Source organism: Ceratotherium simum, chromosome 1, assembly GCF_057802395.1.
Source record: "Ceratotherium simum simum isolate JZ-2026a chromosome 1, ASM5780239v1, whole genome shotgun sequence".
NCBI classification, from domain to species: Eukaryota; Metazoa; Chordata; class Mammalia; order Perissodactyla; family Rhinocerotidae; genus Ceratotherium; species Ceratotherium simum.
Genome location: NC_141900.1, coordinates 6,690,814 through 6,710,104, shown reverse-complemented (window position 1 = coordinate 6,710,104; position 19,291 = coordinate 6,690,814). Strand labels below are relative to the sequence as shown.

Genomic DNA, 19,291 nt, shown 5'->3' with positions numbered 1-19,291 from the left:
GGGCAAGGTAGGACTTGGATCAATGTCATTAAAGTTGAGATGGACCATGAAAATAAATGTGTGCTTCTAGTCCGTTTTACTGACGCAGACAATGAAAAAAGATGAGGCATTGTCTTCAGTTGAATAGCAGGTGAATACTAGAATAAGCATTTTCCTGCCGTCTCCAAATTCAGTGTCATTTCCATCCCATCCAGACATGGAAGGAAAGTGCTCCCAACTTGGGATCTGGCGGTCACCAGGGTATTTGGGTCACAGCCCAGGTGGCCCTAGCAGTCAGCTTGCTTGGAATTGCCCCACTCCAGTTTAAAGGCTGGCATGGTTGCCAATCGATTTCTTTTCTCTCTCTGTGTAGTTTTCACCTCCAACCAAGCCCAGTCACCATGAATGTAAGTGAATTCCGAAGGAGAGGGAAAGAGATGGTGGATTATGTGGCTGACTACATGGAAGGCATCGAGGAACGCCAGGTCTATCCCGACGTGGAGCCTGGCTACCTTCGCCCCCTGATCCCCACCACCGCCCCCCAGGAGCCAGACACATTTGAGGATATCATTAATGACGTCGAGAAGATAATCATGCCGGGGGTAAGTCTATGTCCAAGATCAGAGAACGGGAGCACTAATGTAGCACCTACTGGGCATCGAGCATTCATATGCATTATTTCACTTAATCCTCACAACTATCTCATGGGAGACGAATTTTATCATATCTATTACGGCTGAGGCAACTGAGGCCAGAGAGAGGTTAGGTGATCAGCCTAAGGTCACACAGCTAGTAAATGTTGGAGCCAGGACTGCAGCGCAGATGGTGTGGGCTCCAAGGGCAGTGAGTGTGCCTTCCCCACAGCCCCCCAGATCAGTCGCCTGCCCTGAGACCCTGATACATGAGAAAGTCATCATATGACCGTTGAAGGAAACGAACCTCTGGTGGCTGGTTTCAAGTACGCTAATTGCTCAAAATAAAGAATATTCCTAACCATTTTGTGTTTAGCAGAGAGTAAATCGCATGAGTGGAGGAAATGTTTTATTTACTTTATTTGAGAACAGGCATGTGGTAGTGCTTCTGCCCAGAGCCTCTTGATCTGAAGCCAGTGAGTCACAGCTCAGCATGTGGTGCCCAGAGGGGCCGCAGACAGGAAATAAGAGGACCCGGGAAGGTTGTCCTCAGAGGAGAGCAGACACTTTACATTCAAAGGAAACTCGCTGCACTTTATGGTCCACAAGAAGATTTTCCCTGGCAAAGAATTCACCGAAAAGCCCGTATGTGAATGTGGCAGGAGGGATCTCTGATCCTCGAGTCCACTCCTGCATTTTCAGATGGGACACAGAGGCCCCAGGTCACAGAGCCACAGACCACGGGGCGGGGCTGGGCCTCAGGACCTCGTGGATCCATTCCTCAAGACCAGAGCACCTCTCTCATAGCTGCTGCTCCCGTCTCATCCTCCCAGGAAAGTTTCCTTTGACATTTGTGCTTTGAGTGAAGCACAGGATTCCAGTTCTCGCCTAGAGGTTGTGCAAATACACTAAGCTGCTGAGCATCCCGCCCCTCCAGGGAGAACCGTGGTTAAATGTCAGGCAGAGGGGGGCCTCGTCTGTTCTGCTGCCTTACAAGATACCGAAGGCTGGGCAGCTTAGACGACAAACATTGACTTCTCACAGTTCTGAGCCTGGGAATCTGCCATCAAAGTGCCGACAGATTCGGTTGCTGGTGAGAGTTCACATCCTGGCTTCCCCCTGTGTCCTCATGTGGCCTTTCCTCCTTGCAGAGGTCCCACCCTCAGGATCTAACCTAACCCTAATCACCTCCCAAAGGTCCCACCTCCAATACCATCACCTTGGGGATTGGGGCTTCAACATGGGAATCTGGGGGGACACAAACATGCAGTCCAGAACAGGCGGAATATGGAAGACTGTGGAATTTGACATCTTCCTGCTTTGATAGATGAGGCATTCCCTGCACAGAGCTGTGCTGGGAAGTGTAAGGGCTTTAGGGCAGGGTCTCTGGGTGGGAATTCGAGCCCTGACACTTGCTAGCTGTGTGATTGCAGGGAAGGTGGAGAAGCTCTCCAGGCCCTACCTGCAGAGGGAGGGTAGGAACATCTGTCTTGGGGGTCTTAGTTGAGTCTTAGTTGAGAACGATGCAAAGGCACATGTGTCCCCAGGCAAGAACCACTCTTGTCCTTTCTTAGGTCTTAGGGTGGGTAGGGAGGGGACACAGTGAGGGGCCTGCAGGTGCCTGAAGGGGAGGAAGGCCCAGGGCCGCACCCTCACTCCTGTGGGCCCCTTAGAAGCATAGAATATTATGCTTTCTAAATGCATTGGCATAAAGATAAATATATTAACATTACAGATAACATTTTTTTTCTTTAACCAGAAAGTTCGTTTTTGTTTCTGATTTAAAAAAAAAATTAAAAGGTTTTCTAGACCCCTGAAAGTATCCTGGGCCCTGGCCAACAGGCCTGCTGCTCCTCGTGGTCCTCAGCCTCACCACCAGCCTCTCTCCCTGAGCCCGCCAACCTCCGACTGTGCCGAGCATCTCCCTCTCTCCAGACCATTCCCTGGCCCTTCACCGGCCCACAACTTCACCTGCCCTGTCCCTCTGAGATGCCCACTGCCCCTGGCCACCTCCCCCCCAAAACACATAAGCTGAATAGCTTGGTCTTCTCTGGGCTCCTGAGTATGTGTGCATCCCTCACCTCTAGTACGCCAGGAGCCTCTGTGCTGACTCCTCATCCTCCCAAGGGCCTTCCCTGCCCTTGCCCTGCAGACGTGGGCGTGGCTGCGTTGCAGTGACCTGGGCTTAAGTCCCCATGACCACACAAATCCTGCTGAGCACTCTCAGTTCTTGGAGAGTTCCCAGTCGGCTACCTTCACAATCTGGGGATCTCTTGTCCAACATCTTGACAATGGACAGTTAACAGCTATTATCAAGGAAGAAATGTTTGCATTTTGCCCCAGACTATGAAAATGATTAATGTTGGGAGAACCTCTCTACAGCCTTGGGGATTCTGGAGAAGGTTAGAGGAGGAAGAAACACTGGGTTACTTGTTTTGCTTTTGTCTGAGGCGAGGTTGGAGTTCTGAGAGGAGCAGTCAGTCCCTAAGGTAACCCAGAAAGCCCGAAAGGCTGCCAGACTTCCCAGACTTGCCGTCCAGGGCGCTCCCAGCACACCTGCAGTTGATGTGCGCTGCATGAAGAGCACCGAGGGGGGAAGACGGGGAGCGGGGCATGTCTCCTGCACACGCTTTAAGGTGTTACAACCCCAACTGGTGACTGAATGACAATCCCTGTACCTTCTCTCCTCCACAGATGGCTGGGAGGGTCTTAAGGGCTTTACTCTGTTCTCACATAACAGGCATGTCACCAGCAAGAACAAATTAAAGGAGCAAAACTGGGCCCCACCCCCATTTTCTCTCCCCCTCGATCTTCTTCCCACACTCTGAGATGTCCCAGCCTGTCCTACGTGACCACTCTTAGATCTTCCCCCCTAGCCGGGCTTGCAGAGCTCCTGGCCCCAAAACAGAGGTGTCCTTGCTCATCCTCTCCTCCTCCTGATGCCCCAAGTGGCCTCACTGCTGTCCTGGCTTCAGGCACCCCTGCAGGGCTGGGCGACTGAGGAGACATGAGATCTGGGGGATGACAGAGCCATGCTTGGCTGGAGGGGACGGGTGGTACAGGAGAGTGAGGAGGGGGCGGCAGTAAGACCAGCTGGAGAAACCTTGAAAATCAGGCCTTTTGTGGAGCAGTTTTAGGAAAACCAGTCTTCTAACACAAAGAGATGGGGCCTCAGGCGTGGCTCCTTCACTGACAAGCGGCCGCTGGCCAGAATTTAAAACACAGTGTTGTTTTTAGAAACTTCATTTGCTGTGGCAAACGGAGGGTGCTGGGGCCTCCACTGGTGGGGCTGGCTTCCCTTGCACCCAAGTGACCGCTCCATCTCCCACAGGTGACCCACTGGCATAGCCCCTACTTCTTCGCCTACTTCCCCACAGCCAGCTCATACCCGGCCATGCTTGCGGACATGCTGTGCGGGGCCATCGGCTGCATCGGCTTCTCTTGGGTGAGTGTTGGGGTGATCCTGGGGGGTCCTGGTAGTGGTGGGGTCTGGCCATGGGGACGTGGCATCTGTACTCATAGGACGTGAGCAGGTGACACTGCCACCTGTGTGAGGGGAGAAGGATTCAGCCCTGGAGAGGGTGCCTCATAAAGGAATAGAAATTTGGAACACAGGGAAATAGGGAGAGAGTCTTTTCTGGAAAGGTATCAAAAACCAAAAGCCAATTCTGCACAGCAGTGCTTTTTCAGAGGGACTTGGTATGAATTAAAATTACAGTCCAGGCTGGAGTTTCTGCAGCCCATGCCTGGGCATCTGCATTTCTATCAAGCAGCCCAGAGGATTTTGGTATAATCTGCAGAGAAACACAGCTGCCTATGTCCCATCCCATCTGTTCTCAGCCAGGGCTACTGCCCTGAGAGAGGCTCCAGCCCATCAGAAGTGCCAAGAGATGCAAAGCAGGCAGCTCTACAAATGGCGCCAGCTCCTGCGTGCACACCGCCAGCCCAGTTCCACCTTATCTGGGGATAAAATGCCTAGAAAGGTCTCTTCTGAGAAGAGCAGGCTGGGCTGACTCTGCCTTGTGGCTCACTGCTCCCAGCACAGTGCTACAGGGAAGCTTCCTGCCTTCCCAAACGCAGAGTGCTCAGAAGTAGAGCTGCTGCCCACTGTGGCAGGGTCCCCGGGCTGCCCACACTGTGGGGACTTCTTCAAAAGCCAGGATCTGATCCAGAGTGTCCACCTGCTTGTGCCTGGGGGCTGAGTGGACTCATGGGTGTTGACTCACGCTGAACATGGGCTTAGGCATATAAAGGAGATGTTGGGTTAGGAATGCACAGCACTGAGCAGCAGGACCCAGCAGAGCTGACCAGTGCCCCCTGCACTGTGCCTCCTACTCACTCTTCTTTAGGCTAGGGTGTCAGCAGCTCCAAGGGGAAGGGTTGGAGGCGTCCTCGCCGGTTTCCTGCTGCAGATGTCTGAGCTGCTCCTCCGTCAGGTGCCCCGAGGCCTCCCTCTCCACTGGGAGACAGAAAGGGCATAGCAAATGTGTCCTTGGTGACCTCCCTTTGTCTCTGTGGGCACACCCCTTCTAAAGGACATTTTCTTTCATTGGATACTGCAACAGATTTTGTTTAGCTCTGCTGGTCCAGAGCTGTCCTGTCCCTTCAGGGTGACTTGGCATCTATCCTACTGTGTCTATTCTTTTTGAGGACAGTCTGATATCTCTGGGGCCTTGAAGGGCTACCTCGCTGTCTCTAGGCTGTCCTGGCCGAGACTTGGGTCCCTAACAGCGAGTGCAGGTTCCTATGCCTGGAATACAACCCTCTGGATGGGACTGACTAGCAGGAGAAAGTGCTGCTTGTTCTCACGAGCAGTGTGTCATGAGCTGTGTGCACGAGGAGGCAGAGAGCACTCCCGAGCATCACAGTGAGATCCACAGGGAGGTGGAGGCTCAGTCCATCTTCAGGTGGGGCCCAAGGCCAACGTGCCTCCCCCTGTGCAATGAGAGGGGAGAGTCTGCAGAGCACCATCTTGAGAGCCTAAAAAGCAAGGTCCATGATCCATGAGCTGCCAAGCGGCTCCCAGAGGATTCAAGCGGCCCAAAGCCCACGTCCTCAGTCTAGTCTTATTCCATTCACTTGTGACTATGGAGGAAGGTCCACCAGTAAGCCTTTCTAGATCCTTCTGTAAATAAACAAATGGCTAAATGAGCCAGCAGACAGTGCCAGTGTAGCACAGCACAGTGGAAAAGTTTATTATTACAGGCTATGCCTTCCTTCCCAACCATTCTCGCTTGAGTCTTGGTCAAGGAGCATATGTTTGAAACTTGTTTCAGGCATTTGAATAGCATCTGAGATTGGGCAATTTTAATCTGGGGTTCCGTGGAAGATTAAACCCTGTTGCTGCTCTCGAAATTCTGCAAGACCTGGCCCCTTGCTCTGGCACCAGCCCCTAGAGAATTGGAGTGGAGAAGGGTGGGGAGAAGAGGGTGACATCTCCAGAAACCCAAGTCTGTGGGTGGAGGACACGAGGTCAAGAGGCGTGCAAACCCTTGCACACAGTGAGCACATCGCGTCCTGTGGCTGACATGGGATCTGGGAGTGTGGTTCCCTCTGTTCTCCAAGTGCGGGAAAGAGGAGGGATCTTCTGTGTGCCAAGCTCTCAGCACCACATCTGCCCAGAGAGGCCCTCAGTAATGCCTTAGAGCTGCTGGGAGGGAGGGGTCCTGCTGCCGTGCCCCACCTGGGGGTCCAGTCTCCACCGCTGGACCGGGGAACTCTGTGATGGAAAAGTACACCATCACATTAATTCCACCCAGGGATAGGCCTTTTGAAAATGTTTAAAACCTTTTGTTAAATTGATAAAATCTAAGTGACAGAAGTAACAAAGTTATCCTCTTTGTCATACCCCTTTGTAACAAGCTGACAGGAAGCTGAGGGCAGCTGCCCTGTGGGTAATTCCTTTCCTCCCTCCCACGACAGGCTGCAAGCCCGGCGTGCACAGAGCTGGAGACAGTGATGATGGACTGGCTCGGGAAGATGCTGCAGCTGCCAGAGGCGTTTTTGGCTGAGAAAGCTGGAGAAGGCGGTGGAGTGATCCAGGTGAGGCAGGAGGCTGGGGGAGTCCAGCTTTCTGGGATGCATGGGTTCCACAAAGGGACCACCGCTGTAGGCGGGAAAAGAGGCCCTTGTGCTTCTTGTTGCATCCTCACATCCCTTCCGGAGAATAAGCGGAGATGAGCTGTTAGGAGAACTCTAGATCTGGATTTGGATGCCGGTGCCGCCACTCACTCACCCTATTTATGGTAGGTAGAGTAGTGGTTATCACTTAGCAGGTGCGTAGTGATAAAAACAACTGACATTTGTGTTGTGTTCCCTGTGTCCAGCCACCATGCCTGAGTGCTTTTCAGGCTTTAACTCATCTAATTCTCCCAACAACATTCTGAATTAGGGGCTATTTTAATACCCCTATTGGACAGGTGAGGAAACTGAGGCACAGAGCAGTCAGGTAACTTGCCCATAGGTTCCCAGCTGATAAGTTCTAGAGCTGGGGTCTGAGCCCACATCTCTCTGATTGCAGAGCCACGATCTTCACCACCAGTCAGGGATGTCCTCAGTAATAGTTGCAGCTGTGACCATGTGTTTTGAAGGCTTCTAGAAAGTGCTCCATCTATGGGAACCAATAGTTCACCTAGAGATGCTGCCTTTTCCAATTTAATTCATTCTTTTCACTTGACATGTACCGTTGACAGCAACCATCAGGGGACATGACAGACACAAATGACAGTCACAGTGGAGCATCTGTTCCACCAGGGTCTGCAGGACAAATTCCACTAGGAAGAGGGGTTTTGTGCTTTTTGTTATTTCTAGCGTGGAAGATGCACTCTGTTGAGCCCACCACCCTCCCTGATATTTTTCTCATGTCAAGTAAACGATACTAATGTTGGGAAAGCAGTGTTAACTTCGGGGGAAAAAAGGATTTCCTTTTTCAGATAGCAACTTCTCAAAGGCTATGAGAATTCGTTAAGGCAGCTATTATTCTGCCCATTCCACTGATGAGAACACTGAGGCATGAATGCCTTTGTATGTGATCACCTGGTAGGGCCAAACTAAACTAGGAAGCAAGCTCCCAATTTCCAGTCCTGAGACTGCTCAACCAGACCAGGGTTTTTAAACTCCCATGTGTCAGTTTTCTGTTGCTGCTGTAACAGATTTTGTGGCTTAAAAAATACAAACTGGGCTGGCCCCGTGGTGTAGCCATTAAGTGCGCGCGCTCCACTGCTGGCGGCCCGGGTTCAGATCCCGGGTGTGCACCGATGCACCACTTGTCAGGCCATGCCGTGGTGGCGTCCCATATAAAGTGGAGGAAGATGGGCATGGATGTTAGCCCAGGGCCAGTCTTCCTCGGCAAAAAAAGAGGAGCATTGGCAGATGTTAGCACAGGGCTGATCTTCCTCGCAAAAACAAAAACAAAAAAAAACAAAACACAAACTTATTGTCCTACAGTTCTGTAGGTCAGGAGTCTGACAGGGGTCTTATTGGGCTAAAATCAAGGTTGACACCTTGGAGGATCCAGGCAAGAATCTTCCCTTGCCTTTTCTAGTTTCTAGAAGCTTCCCACATTCCTTGGCCATGACCTCCTCCTACATCTTCAAAGCCAGCAGTGTTCCTCTCTCTTACCCTTCTTTCATAGTCACTTCTCCCTCTGACTATAGACGAGAAAGGTTCTCCTCCTTTAAGGACCCATGTGATTAGATTGGGTCCCTCCAGATAATCCAAAATGATTTCCCCATGTCAGTGTCAAGGTTCTTAACTTCATGTCAGTTCAGCAAGGTCCCTTTTCCCACGTAAGGTGAATATTCACAGGTTCCAGGATGAAGACATGGACATCTCTGGGGGCCCTTATTGTGCTGACCACATGCAGTATGTGTCAGAGCCATGGAGGGAGTCCTAGACTCCACCCCTAGAGATGCAGATTTGACAGGTGTTGGGGGGCCCAGGAATATGCATTGTAATGTGTGCCTCAGGTCTTTCTGACGTAGAGAACCCAGACCCACTTTGATAACCAGGCCATGTGCCGTGACTGATGGCTGACTTCTCTGTGGGCGGCAGGCCAAGGTCACTAGGCTCAGAACCATTCCCTCTGTCCTCTCCTGCCTCACAGTCTTTGGTTATCACACTTTCTATCCTACATCAGTGATTCTGAGTGGGGAGCTGATGAAAATGAAACGTTAGCCATGTTGTAAGCAAAGCTTCAATATGATACTGTGAACCGGACTTAAACATAGCAGCAAATGCCAAATATTTCAGCTCCCTTGGACGGTTTTCCTCTTGTCAGAGGTCATGCAGCCCGGCCAACCTCCTTGGCAAAGACCACACACAAAGAGAGGATGTCCACGCGCCCTTCTGGCCTTGAGGAGGGAGGCTGCTGCACAGGGTCCCCCACATCCCCGTCAGCTGCACCTCATGTTGGTGGAGGTCGGGCAGCTTTCCAATCTCCAGTACACTTGTCCTGATTCTCCAGGGATGCCACTGGCATCGTTCTGTGGTGAAGAGCAGAGCCGGCTGTTGACAGAAGAGAAAGCAGCAACAGTGAGGCAGAAGGAGAGGGTGCTGGGGGCTGGGGGCGCTTTGGTTTTGAATTCTGTTTGACTTGATTCCAGGCCTGGAGGTGACTTAACACTTCAACAGCCTAGATGCTTGCAGCAGACTCACTTTGCCTTGTAATTCCACACATGTTACTAAGATCAACTTTTTTCATTTGTTCCATTCTTTTGACCCCACCTCCCAGCGTTTGTAAACCCTATTAATCCGAGACTCAGCATTTCTTCACCCGGGACGTTTTTCTTCTCCGACACCTTAGTTATTGTTCATGGGCCACTTCTGCTCTGTTTCTCAGGAGCTTCAATTATCCACAGTTTGGGTATCCCTTCCATAATTTCTAGCTTTATTTTGTTATTTTCCCCTTTCTTGTCACTTTCTATATTTTGGAGGAATTTCTCATGGTTTTCTTTACATCGTTTAGTTTTCCACACTGCCAATTTATTGCCTTCAATGTCAATTTTGGTTCTGTTGTTCCACTTAAAAAAAAGCATTGTCCTCTTTCTACTTGTGAAAACTGGGTGTCCATTTTAAAAATAGAAAATACTCAGGAACTTTTTGGGGCATACTTCCTCCCAGTATTATTGCAATACCTCCGAGTGTGTGTGTGTGTGTGTGTGTGTAAACAAAATTGGGATAATACAATACATACACACAGATTTTCTGTTTGGTGTTTTAGTTACTGTTTATTGTGAGCATTTCCCATTCGAATATTCTTTGAGAATATCATTATTTCATGATTTCTATGATATGTCACAATTTATGTAAATAATATATGAGATACTTCTGCTGTATTGATTCTTCTCTCTTATAAATAATATTTCAGAGGACACTTAGGATGAGGTGCAACAATCTAAGGTCATCAGCCTCCTTCTGGGGCTCTCCTAGTTGAGTCCATATTCACCATTCATGCTCCACCAAAAATCAAAACAAAACAAAAATAAAAAGAGAGTGTTTCTAGGTCATCAGATCTTACAACTCAAACAGTTTCACATTCAGTTCTTTTCAGCAGCCCAAGATGATTCCTCTAATTTGATACTTCTCAAAAATCTTACAAATACCCCATAGTCTAAGATGTGTCTATTATAATAATAGTTACTTTTCATTGAATGCCTACTCTGAGCTAGGCTCTGTGTTGGCTTATTTCTTGTGCTTTATGTTATCATTTTTCAGCCTCCAAATATGGATGAGGATTGATTGCATTATTGACAATCTTTTCTGTAGATGAGGAAACTGAGGCCCCGAAAGGTCGTGTATCACGCCCAAGAGCACAAGCTAGTTAGAGGCAAAGCCAGCACAAATGCAAACGGGACATATGAGCGTTACACCAGCTCACCCCTGACCGTTTGCATGGATTAGAGTCTCCAGAGGTGTGCATACTGCCATAAGTTCAATCTTTCAGTTATCTTTTCTTTAAAGACAATCCCATTTTCCAGAGACAACGGAAGGCCTAGCATTTGGTTGGGAATAATCCTGGCACCTCTCGGCCCGGGATTCAACACAGACCCCCTTGGAGCCCAATCCATTCAGTGTGCTGGATGGAGGCAGGCAATGTGTCTGTGTTAGCGGTAGAAGACCTGCCCTCCCCGGCTGACAAGGCTGATTATCCATAATTTTCAAGGCCCCAGAGAGCACCCAAGCTTGGTGACAGCTGTGGGGCCCTAGCTGGACACTGAGCGCCTCAGAGCTGTAATCGAAGCTGCCAGGCATTGGCTCAGTGACGGGCATCTGAGTTAAATGGCAAATCAGCCTCTGAGCTGGACAAACAGGGCTGCAAAAATGGTCTCTTAATTGGGTTTGAAAGCTCTCCTGGAAGAAAAGCCAATTTCCTGCTGTCTGTGGGGTGACACTTGAGAAACCCAGATGAAAGGACATGTCTGCTCACAGCATCAGCAGCCCAGCGTCAGCCCCACCAGCACTTCCTTCTGCCTCTTAGCAGGCTTGCCATGGCAACCTTTGTCTGCTGCGATACAGCAAAGGTATCATTATGCTCTCTTAGCACAAGAACAGTCACCCCCTACTCCTCCCTCCCTGAGATCTGCTTCCAACAAACGGCAGAGAAATCCACTTGTCTTCCGGCTCCCGTCGGCCAAACCATGCTGTCGGCCTCGGAGCTGCTGTGTTCTCGATGCTCCACTGACAATTTCTTTCATTGGGCATTTTTTTTTTTAAATCACTTTGTTGCCTGAAGGAGGTGAGTTTTCTGTCAGGATGTGGACAGAGCCCAAAGGAAAACCCATAGTGACTTGGCATGGTGACTGAAAGCCTTCAGTTAGAATGTGGTTCAGAGAATGAAAGTTTTGAGGGTACTGTGAGTTCTAAGGTCTCAGACAGGGGTTTAGAGAAGGGGCCACAATGCCATGTGACTGTTTGGGTGGGAACATGGACTCTGGTCCCAGGAGCTATGCCTCTCAATAAGCGTTTCACGTTGCATTGCCGTTGAGAACGAATGGGGCGATTGACAGATCCATGATACCAGAGGTGGGCTGACGGGAGGACAGCGGCCATGCGGGAGGGAGGAGTGTGAAATCCAGTGCCTGCCCTCGCGGAGCTTGGGTTTCACGGGATAGCTGAGTTAGCTTTGCCAGCCCAATTTCTTTAACCATATCCAAAGCCATTTGGTCTAAAACCATATATAAAAGGATTACTAATGAAAATACGACTTGAATAAATGTAAAACCCATTTGAGAGGCTGAATTAAGACTATATACATGTATATTTGTGTCCATGCGTTAAAGCTACAGAACTATGGGTAAATGCATTTATCTTTAAATTTCCCGTCTTTCCAAAGGATATGAGTTGGCTTAAAAGAATAAGTAAAGGCATTAAAATGGCAAAATAAAATAGGAAGTCAGGATCAATGAAGGGAGAATAGAATGTTAATGAGAGAGGTTGACCTCTCTAGTTATTTTATTGTGTATTTCTCTGTAAACCTCTAAAATCTTATAAATCTCTTTCTCATAGTCAACAAAAAGCTACCCTCTTTTATTTTTTCTCTCTAATGTTAATACTGTTCAGTTCATGGGTTTCTTCAGGGATTTACTTGACTCGGTGATCATGAGTGGGGAGAATGGGGGAAGGGAGGCCCCGCCAGCCTGAAGAGACGAATTTGGGCTCACTCCTCGCCATGCCACTCACTAGCCGCTGACTTGGGGCAAGTTAGTTAACTTCTCTGAGCATCAGTTTTCCACCTGAAGAAGACAAAATTTAAAAACAGGATTATTTTGCAAATTAAATGGGATAACATGGTGGGTGCTGAATTCATACTATTTTTCACCCACTCCCAACATCAGAGGAGTGAAGTTTGCACTATTCTGTACTACTTTGCCAAAATAAGTTGTTGACATTAGTTGTATTAGTTTTCCAGGGCTGCCATAACAAAATACTACAGACTAGGGGGCTTAAACAACAGATAGTTATTCTCTCACAGTTCCGGAAGCTGGAAGTCTGAGATCAAGGTGGCAGCAGGGTTGGTTTCCTGTAGGCCTCTCTTCTTGGTGTATAGACGGCTGTCTCCTCACTGTGTCCTTGCGTGAACTCTCCTCTGTGTACAGGCACGTTTGAGTCCTCATCTCCTCTCCTTACACGGACACCAGCCAGAGTAGATTAGGGCCAACTCTGAAACCTCATTTTAACTTAATGTTCTCTTTAAAGATCTTATCTCCAAAAACGGTCACATTCTGAGGTAATGGGGGTTAGGACTTCAACATATGAGATTTGCGAGGACACAATTCGGCTTATAACATTAGTGATTGAGAGAAATCCTCCAAGGCAATTTCTGAGTCTTGAGGGAAAAGCACCCCATTTATAAACAAATACAAATTTCTCTGTCCAAGTTGCTATGCGTGCAGAGCTGGGCTTAGATGCTGGTACCCTGGGATCCATCTCCTCCTCCAATAGACATAGGAGTAGCACCTCCTAGGCCAGACTGTAAGGATTGCGTGGGAAAATGCCTGCGAAGCAGGTCTCACCATACCTGGTACCTGCTAAGTGCTCAGAAATGCTGGCTATTCTGTTACTTGAAATAGACAAAACAATGTTGAAATAATAAGAGCTAAAAGGTGGGAGCCACAGGTTTCAGATGTTTCCTGTGCATAAGAGAATGAACTTTGCAATTTCAGATTCATCGTTTAAGAAAAATATGGCGACCCAATAATACGTCTCCCAACAGTTTAGATACTGATTCCTTTGCTGCACTCTGAAGCTCATTTCAACCTTTTCTTTGACTTAGGGAAGTGCCAGTGAAGCCACTCTGGTGGCCTTGCTGGCCGCTCGGACTAAAGTGACCCGACGCCTGCAGGCTGCCTCTCCGGGGCTGACACAAGCCGCCATCGTGGAGAAGTTGGTGGCCTACTCCTCGGATCAAGTGAGTGTGTTGGCTGTGTGTGTTGTCCTGAAGCCCCACCGAGCCTCCAAGATCCAAATGTTTTGTTTCATGTCAAATCAAAACACAATAAAACTATGCAGCCTCATTTCAAATCCAGGAAGAGTTCCTCTGATATCACTAAGATGTCTATAGACCCCTGTACTAAAGAGAAGGAAGGTGTGGGTTGCAGGTGAGGACTTAGTAAATCAAGTTGAAAAGAAAATAACTGTGCTGCAAGATTGCCATGCCTGGCTCTGCTGCCAGTCCCACCTGCTCTGGCTTACAATGAGGTCTGCCAGGCCACCTCCAGAGTGGCGTGGTCGAGACCTTGGACGTGGGGCTCAAAGACCTGGGGTCATAGCCCAGCTCTGTGGTTTCGAGTTTTGTGATCTCTGGCAAATCATGTAAATTCTCTGAGGCTTTTTTTTTTTTTTTTACCATCAAACAGGGACAAAAGCCCCTGTGTTGCTGCTCAGCCAGCTGGTGGCTGAAGTAAGACAAAGGAAACGGAGGTGATTAGTGAGGTTTAGAGAACTCTGCAAGTAGGAGCAACTGGTAGGATTCCATTGACCGGCCCACTCGAAAAAGGTTAAAAAACAAAAAGAATTGCGTGAGAAGGAGCAGAAGGAAAGAGAACTGAGCAGCATGCAGAAAGTAACTCCATGGGGGAAATCATAGTCAAGAGGGCACAAAAAAGTGTACAGTGTACCATGCTCAAGAGTCTGGATTCCACGAGGAATAGCTGATTCAGCTTTGCTGACTTATTCATCTTCAACGAATTTCTTAAGCCAGGCATTTCAACTGTGACAGCTTTGTCCTAGTTAATAAAGATAGATACGTAGCCTGAAATAAATAGAGTGCTTATATTTCAATGCTTAATCAGGAGGATTATATCTCTCTGTGTGTATTCTAACTCCATGCATTAGTGCTACCTACACATGAAGAAAATTATTCATTTATATTTATACTTCCTTGGTTCCCAGAAGGACATGAGGAGACTTAAAAAAATGCACTTGTTAGCACTCAATAAATATATGTTGAGATAAGTTGCTATGAATGTTAGAATGTAGCCTTTCCAGAGGGCGGTTCTGTGAGGGAATCTAGCCCCAGAGAAAATGATTTGTGATGTTTTCTCGATTCTCCCAAGAAGGGTGTCTGGCTAGTACCATTCTAGGTGCACAGGAGTTAGGTGAATTCACTACATCCAGTGCGTGGCCTTGGGCTCCAGGGCATAATTCTTCTGTGGCTCTCCAGTACGGTTCCCCAGGAGCGGGCCTGACGCAGGGCCTTAGGTGTTCATCATTCGTTGAGAGGTGCTCTCTGGGGAAACCTGTAGGAGTTAGGGAAGCAGGATGAGGCAGGGAAGGAGCAAGCAAGGATGTGGTCTCTGGGAAAGTCCAGCTGTAGCCTGGTGCATGGGGGCGCCACTGCTGCGTGAACCACCACAGAACTGCCCCTCCTCGTGGCAAGGAGCCCGCCTTTCATACATCTGCACAGTCAGTCCTGTGAGGGTGGGGGACTGGCAGGGTACAGAAGGCAGCTCTCCAGAGAAGGGGGCAGCTGGGAGCCATGATCAGCCAACATTCACTGCAACTGGGGGTGGACACCCAGGCCACACCAAGCGGACCTGGACAAGACACAAAAGGCTTCCACTCCAGCAGGCAGGTGCACATGAGGAGAACCATCTCTCATGGACAATCCAAAACACCAGTGGCTTTAGTGACAGCCCCCGTTGTCACTGCTCCCCAGGCCCCTGTCCATTGCCACACCAGCCCTCCTGAGACTTCTTACCTCTGATTGCCTCATCCTGAGTCAAATCTACATTTCAGGCCAGCGTTAACCCCAGGAAGCATAGGGTCAAGGTGTTGGCTGTAAATTTATAACCTGACCATCTCAGTCCTCATCTGAAGTTGAAGATAATGTACAAAGTTCATGAAGAGAACAGCTTCCTAGAGTTGTCATAAGTTTCATAGGTGATTCTAGAGCCTCACATGACAAGAGGAAGAATAGCTTATTAAGTGCCCTCTACACCAGGCACCCTACCAGGGCTTCACGTCGTTATCATTTTTACAACTAAGCTTTGCAGTGAACATTGGTTATTGTCTCATGGTGCACATGAGGCCGTGGAGGTTCACTGTGCTAGCCTGCTGGGGTCACAGGGAAAGGGCCGGAGTCTGCCCAGGCCTGCATGGCTCCAAAGCCTGCACGTCCTGCTAGGGCCCCCCCACCCCACCCCCGGAGGTTGACCATTGGGAGCTGCACCGCAGCAGCAGCAGTGAGACCCCAGGACAGGGTCAATCATAAGACAGTGATGGTGGGGGCTGGCCCGGTGGCTTAGCGGTTAAGTGCGCATGCTCCGCTACTGGCAGCCCGGGTTCGGATCCCGGGCGCACACCGACGCACCGCTTCTCCGGCCATGCTGAGGCCGCGTCCCACATACAGCAACTAGAAGGATGTGCAACTATGACATACCACTATCTACTGGGGCTTTGGGGGAAAAAACAAAGGAGGAGGATTGGCAATAGATGTTAGCTCAGAGCCGGTCCTCCTCAGCAAAAAAAAAAAAAAAAAAAAAGAGGAGGATTAGCACGGATGTTAGCTCAGGGCTGATCTTCCCCACAAAAAAAAAAAAAAAGACAGTGATGGTGGGGGCTGCAGGGCAGAGGGTGGTGACTTCAGTAAGAGTTGGCTCTCCTGGGAGTCCCTGAGAGAGGACGGGTCTGCCACCCAGTGCTGGTGCCATGTCTTGGCTTCCTTTCTACACACACTGTTTACTGAGCATCTGTTTGCCGAGCTTGCCACCAGGCTCGCTGCCCAGGGCCCGCAGGGAGAGGCGGGGCTCGGATATGAAGGCAGCTGTTCTAGCTCCACTTCTGGGGTGTGCTTTCCAAGATCTCACTGCTTGCTCTAGAGTCACACCAGGGAATGAAAAACGTCACCAACATTAACCCAGCACTTTGCCTTCTAAGTGTCTGATTCATTAAACTGAAAAGCAAGATTCCGAGGGACCTGAAACAACTCCAGGAACGACAGTGCAGGGAGAGGGAGGAAAGGAGAGCGCTTCTGCCTCCGTCAGGAGTGAAAGGAGCTCCCTGCAGAGCCAGGGGCTTATAGCTACTTGTGGAGCTCGCCCATGCGAATCTAACTATGCTGCTTTCTTTCCAGGCACACTCTTCGGTGGAAAGAGCCGGATTAATTGGGGGAGTGAAATTGAAAGCGATCCCTTCAGATGGCAAGTTTGCCATGCGTGCTTCTGCCCTGCAGGAGGCCCTGGAGAGAGACAAGGCTGCTGGCTTGATTCCTTTTTTTGTAAGTTCAATAGCACTTGCTGCACATGGAGCCGTGGGAGTGTCTGAGCCCAGCCTGGGGTGGGATCAGGGGTGCCAGGGACACTTTCCAGGCTGCTTGGTGGTCACAGGCCAGGTGGTACTTACACTGTTAGCCTTCCTCTCCTTGAGGAAGGCTGCAGGAAGACTCCATTTATTTTCCCTTTCGCTTGCGTTAATCTCAGAAAGAAGGAGGCAGAGAACCCCAGCCTGGAGGATTCTGCTCCCTGTTAAAAGTGGCACCATACGATGGCCCCTTGACAGCCCTTTGTGCCTTGAGGAGTGTATGGACGAGTGAACTGTGTTAAGAATAAAAGAAGGCCTCGCAGCCTAGACCCATGTTCTCAGTAGATGCTGACTCGTCATTTTTTTTTTTTTTTTTTGCTGAGGAAGATTGGCCCTGGGATAACATCTGTGCCCATCTTCCTCTACTTTATATGGGACGCTGCCACAGCACGGCCTGACAAGCAGTGCGTCAGTCCACACCCGGGATCTGAACCTGTGAACCCGGGGCTGCCACAGCGGAGCAAGCGAGCTTAACCACTACGCCACTGGGCTGGCCCCAAGACTTGTCATTTGTGAGACGTGTGTTGCAAGCAAGCAGTACCTAATTATAAAATATCTAACTAGCCAGATAGCAGCTGATTTTCTCGTGCACAGAGAGGCATTTTCCAGTGGGGAAGGAATAGCTGGCATTGCAGCTAGGACCGGGCCTTGTCATACCCAGTGTGGCCATGGCAGCGCGTGGTGCCTGGGACTGATGCTTCCTGTGTGAAGGCAATTAAAAGGTGTGATCGCAGAGCAGCCCTGGGCTCACCTGCTGCACTTTGTAGTCACCTGAGGAGCTGTGAAAAAATACTGATGCCCAGGCCCTGTTCCAGTTTAATTTTACCAGAATTTCTAGGGATGGAGCCAGGCTGGAAACATTTCACAGCAACTTCAAGATCCTCATATGCATCCAGGGTTGAGAAACACTGCCCAGGTGGACACCCTTCAGTATCTGGGCATTTCCTAGTTGTTAGAGCATTCTAGGTTTGAGAGACTTTATGGACCACATGTTAATACCATCCACTGCATTTACTTGTAAGTAATCTTCGAGACAAGCTTTTTTCCTCCAAAAAATTGTTTTGGTCAATTCACATTAACTACCACTTGTTGAATATCTGACGCGTGACTGGGGAAGGCATGGATGGTACTATTTTGTACAAAATTTGATCCAGATTCAAGGTGTCCCCACAGGAATCAAGACCGTAAACAAATAACTGTCACGCATGAGGATCAACAAGCTTCAGAGGTCGCACGTAGAATGGCTGATGGCCGAGTCATTTTGGCGGTTGAGGCAGGCGTCAGCCAGCGGATCCAGGCTGAGCTGTCACCTTCCCCAACGTCTGTCTTAGTCACCCCACACTGCTTCTTTTTCTCGATTGCGTGTGTTACCGCCTGACACACGTATTTATTTTTACGTTTGTTTGCTGTCTTCCTCCTCCTGTCAGAGTGGGAGCTACGTGAGGGAGGGTCTGTTTAATCACAGCTCTATTCTCAGCTCCTGGAGCCTCTGCCTGACACTTAGCGGGGCTCAATAAATATTTGTCAAATAAATAAAGATTTGGAAGGAAGATCATTCCAGGTAGAGGGAAAGGTTACCCTTATAATTTCCACACACAATTTCACCACAATGTGGAAGGATTCTATTTAAACGAGGTAAAATTTTTTGGACCTATACCACCAATATTAAGACTCACTAGACTGGCCTGTCTAGGGAAAAAGAAATATGTTGAAACACACTCTTTTAGATTGAAGAATGAAGGCAATGGAGGAAACATCATATGAAATGATGATAAGACTTTATTTTATAAAAATTACAAAACTCGTAAACAAGATTAAAAGACAAATGCTGGCAATGAAATACAGTGTATATTATAAAGTAAATCTTAAAAAGAAGGCTTATAAATCAATAAGCAAAAAGGCAAAGTTCCGCTGGGAAAACAGACAAAATATATAAATAGTTGGTTCCAAATTCAATCACAAAAAACCAGTAAGAACATAAAACCAATTCCAACCCTCCAATAACCAAAGAAATGCAAATTAGTCCCTGAGAGAGGTATGTTAAACCCTCATACTGTGGGTGTAGGTATGTCCGTTTCTTCTTTTATATCTGTCGAGTTTTATTTAACATACTTTGAAGGTTAGTGACCGGGTGCATGGGGATTTAGAATTGTTATTTCTTCCTGGTGAATGATCCGTTGGCCGTTAGGAAATGCGTTGTCTCTAACAATGCTTCTTTAACTGACTTACCTATAATTACACTAGTGTTCTATTGATGAGTGTTCACATGATACATTTTTCCATTCTTTTACTTTCAACCTTATTGTTCTCTTATATTTAAGGTGTGTCTCTTGTAAGTAGCATATGGTTGTTGCTGTTTTTTTTCCTACTATTTGTGTATA

At 48.6% G+C, this 19,291-nt stretch overlaps 1 protein-coding gene across 1 annotated transcript in view; it reads left to right on the top strand.

Annotated features, from left to right (window-relative positions):
• Nucleotides 1-358: 358 nt before the first annotated feature.
• Nucleotides 359-19,291, top strand: part of DDC (dopa decarboxylase) — an 83,789-nt gene continuing 64,856 nt past the window's right edge. The window contains exons 1-5 of the mRNA XM_087432446.1: nucleotides 359-581; nucleotides 3,943-4,056; nucleotides 6,534-6,653; nucleotides 13,384-13,518; nucleotides 16,684-16,827. Of these exons, the coding sequence (XP_087288572.1) occupies nucleotides 381-581; nucleotides 3,943-4,056; nucleotides 6,534-6,653; nucleotides 13,384-13,518; nucleotides 16,684-16,827 (714 nt within the window). The 5' untranslated portion in view covers nucleotides 359-380. The remainder of the gene's footprint in view (nucleotides 582-3,942; nucleotides 4,057-6,533; nucleotides 6,654-13,383; nucleotides 13,519-16,683; nucleotides 16,828-19,291) is intronic.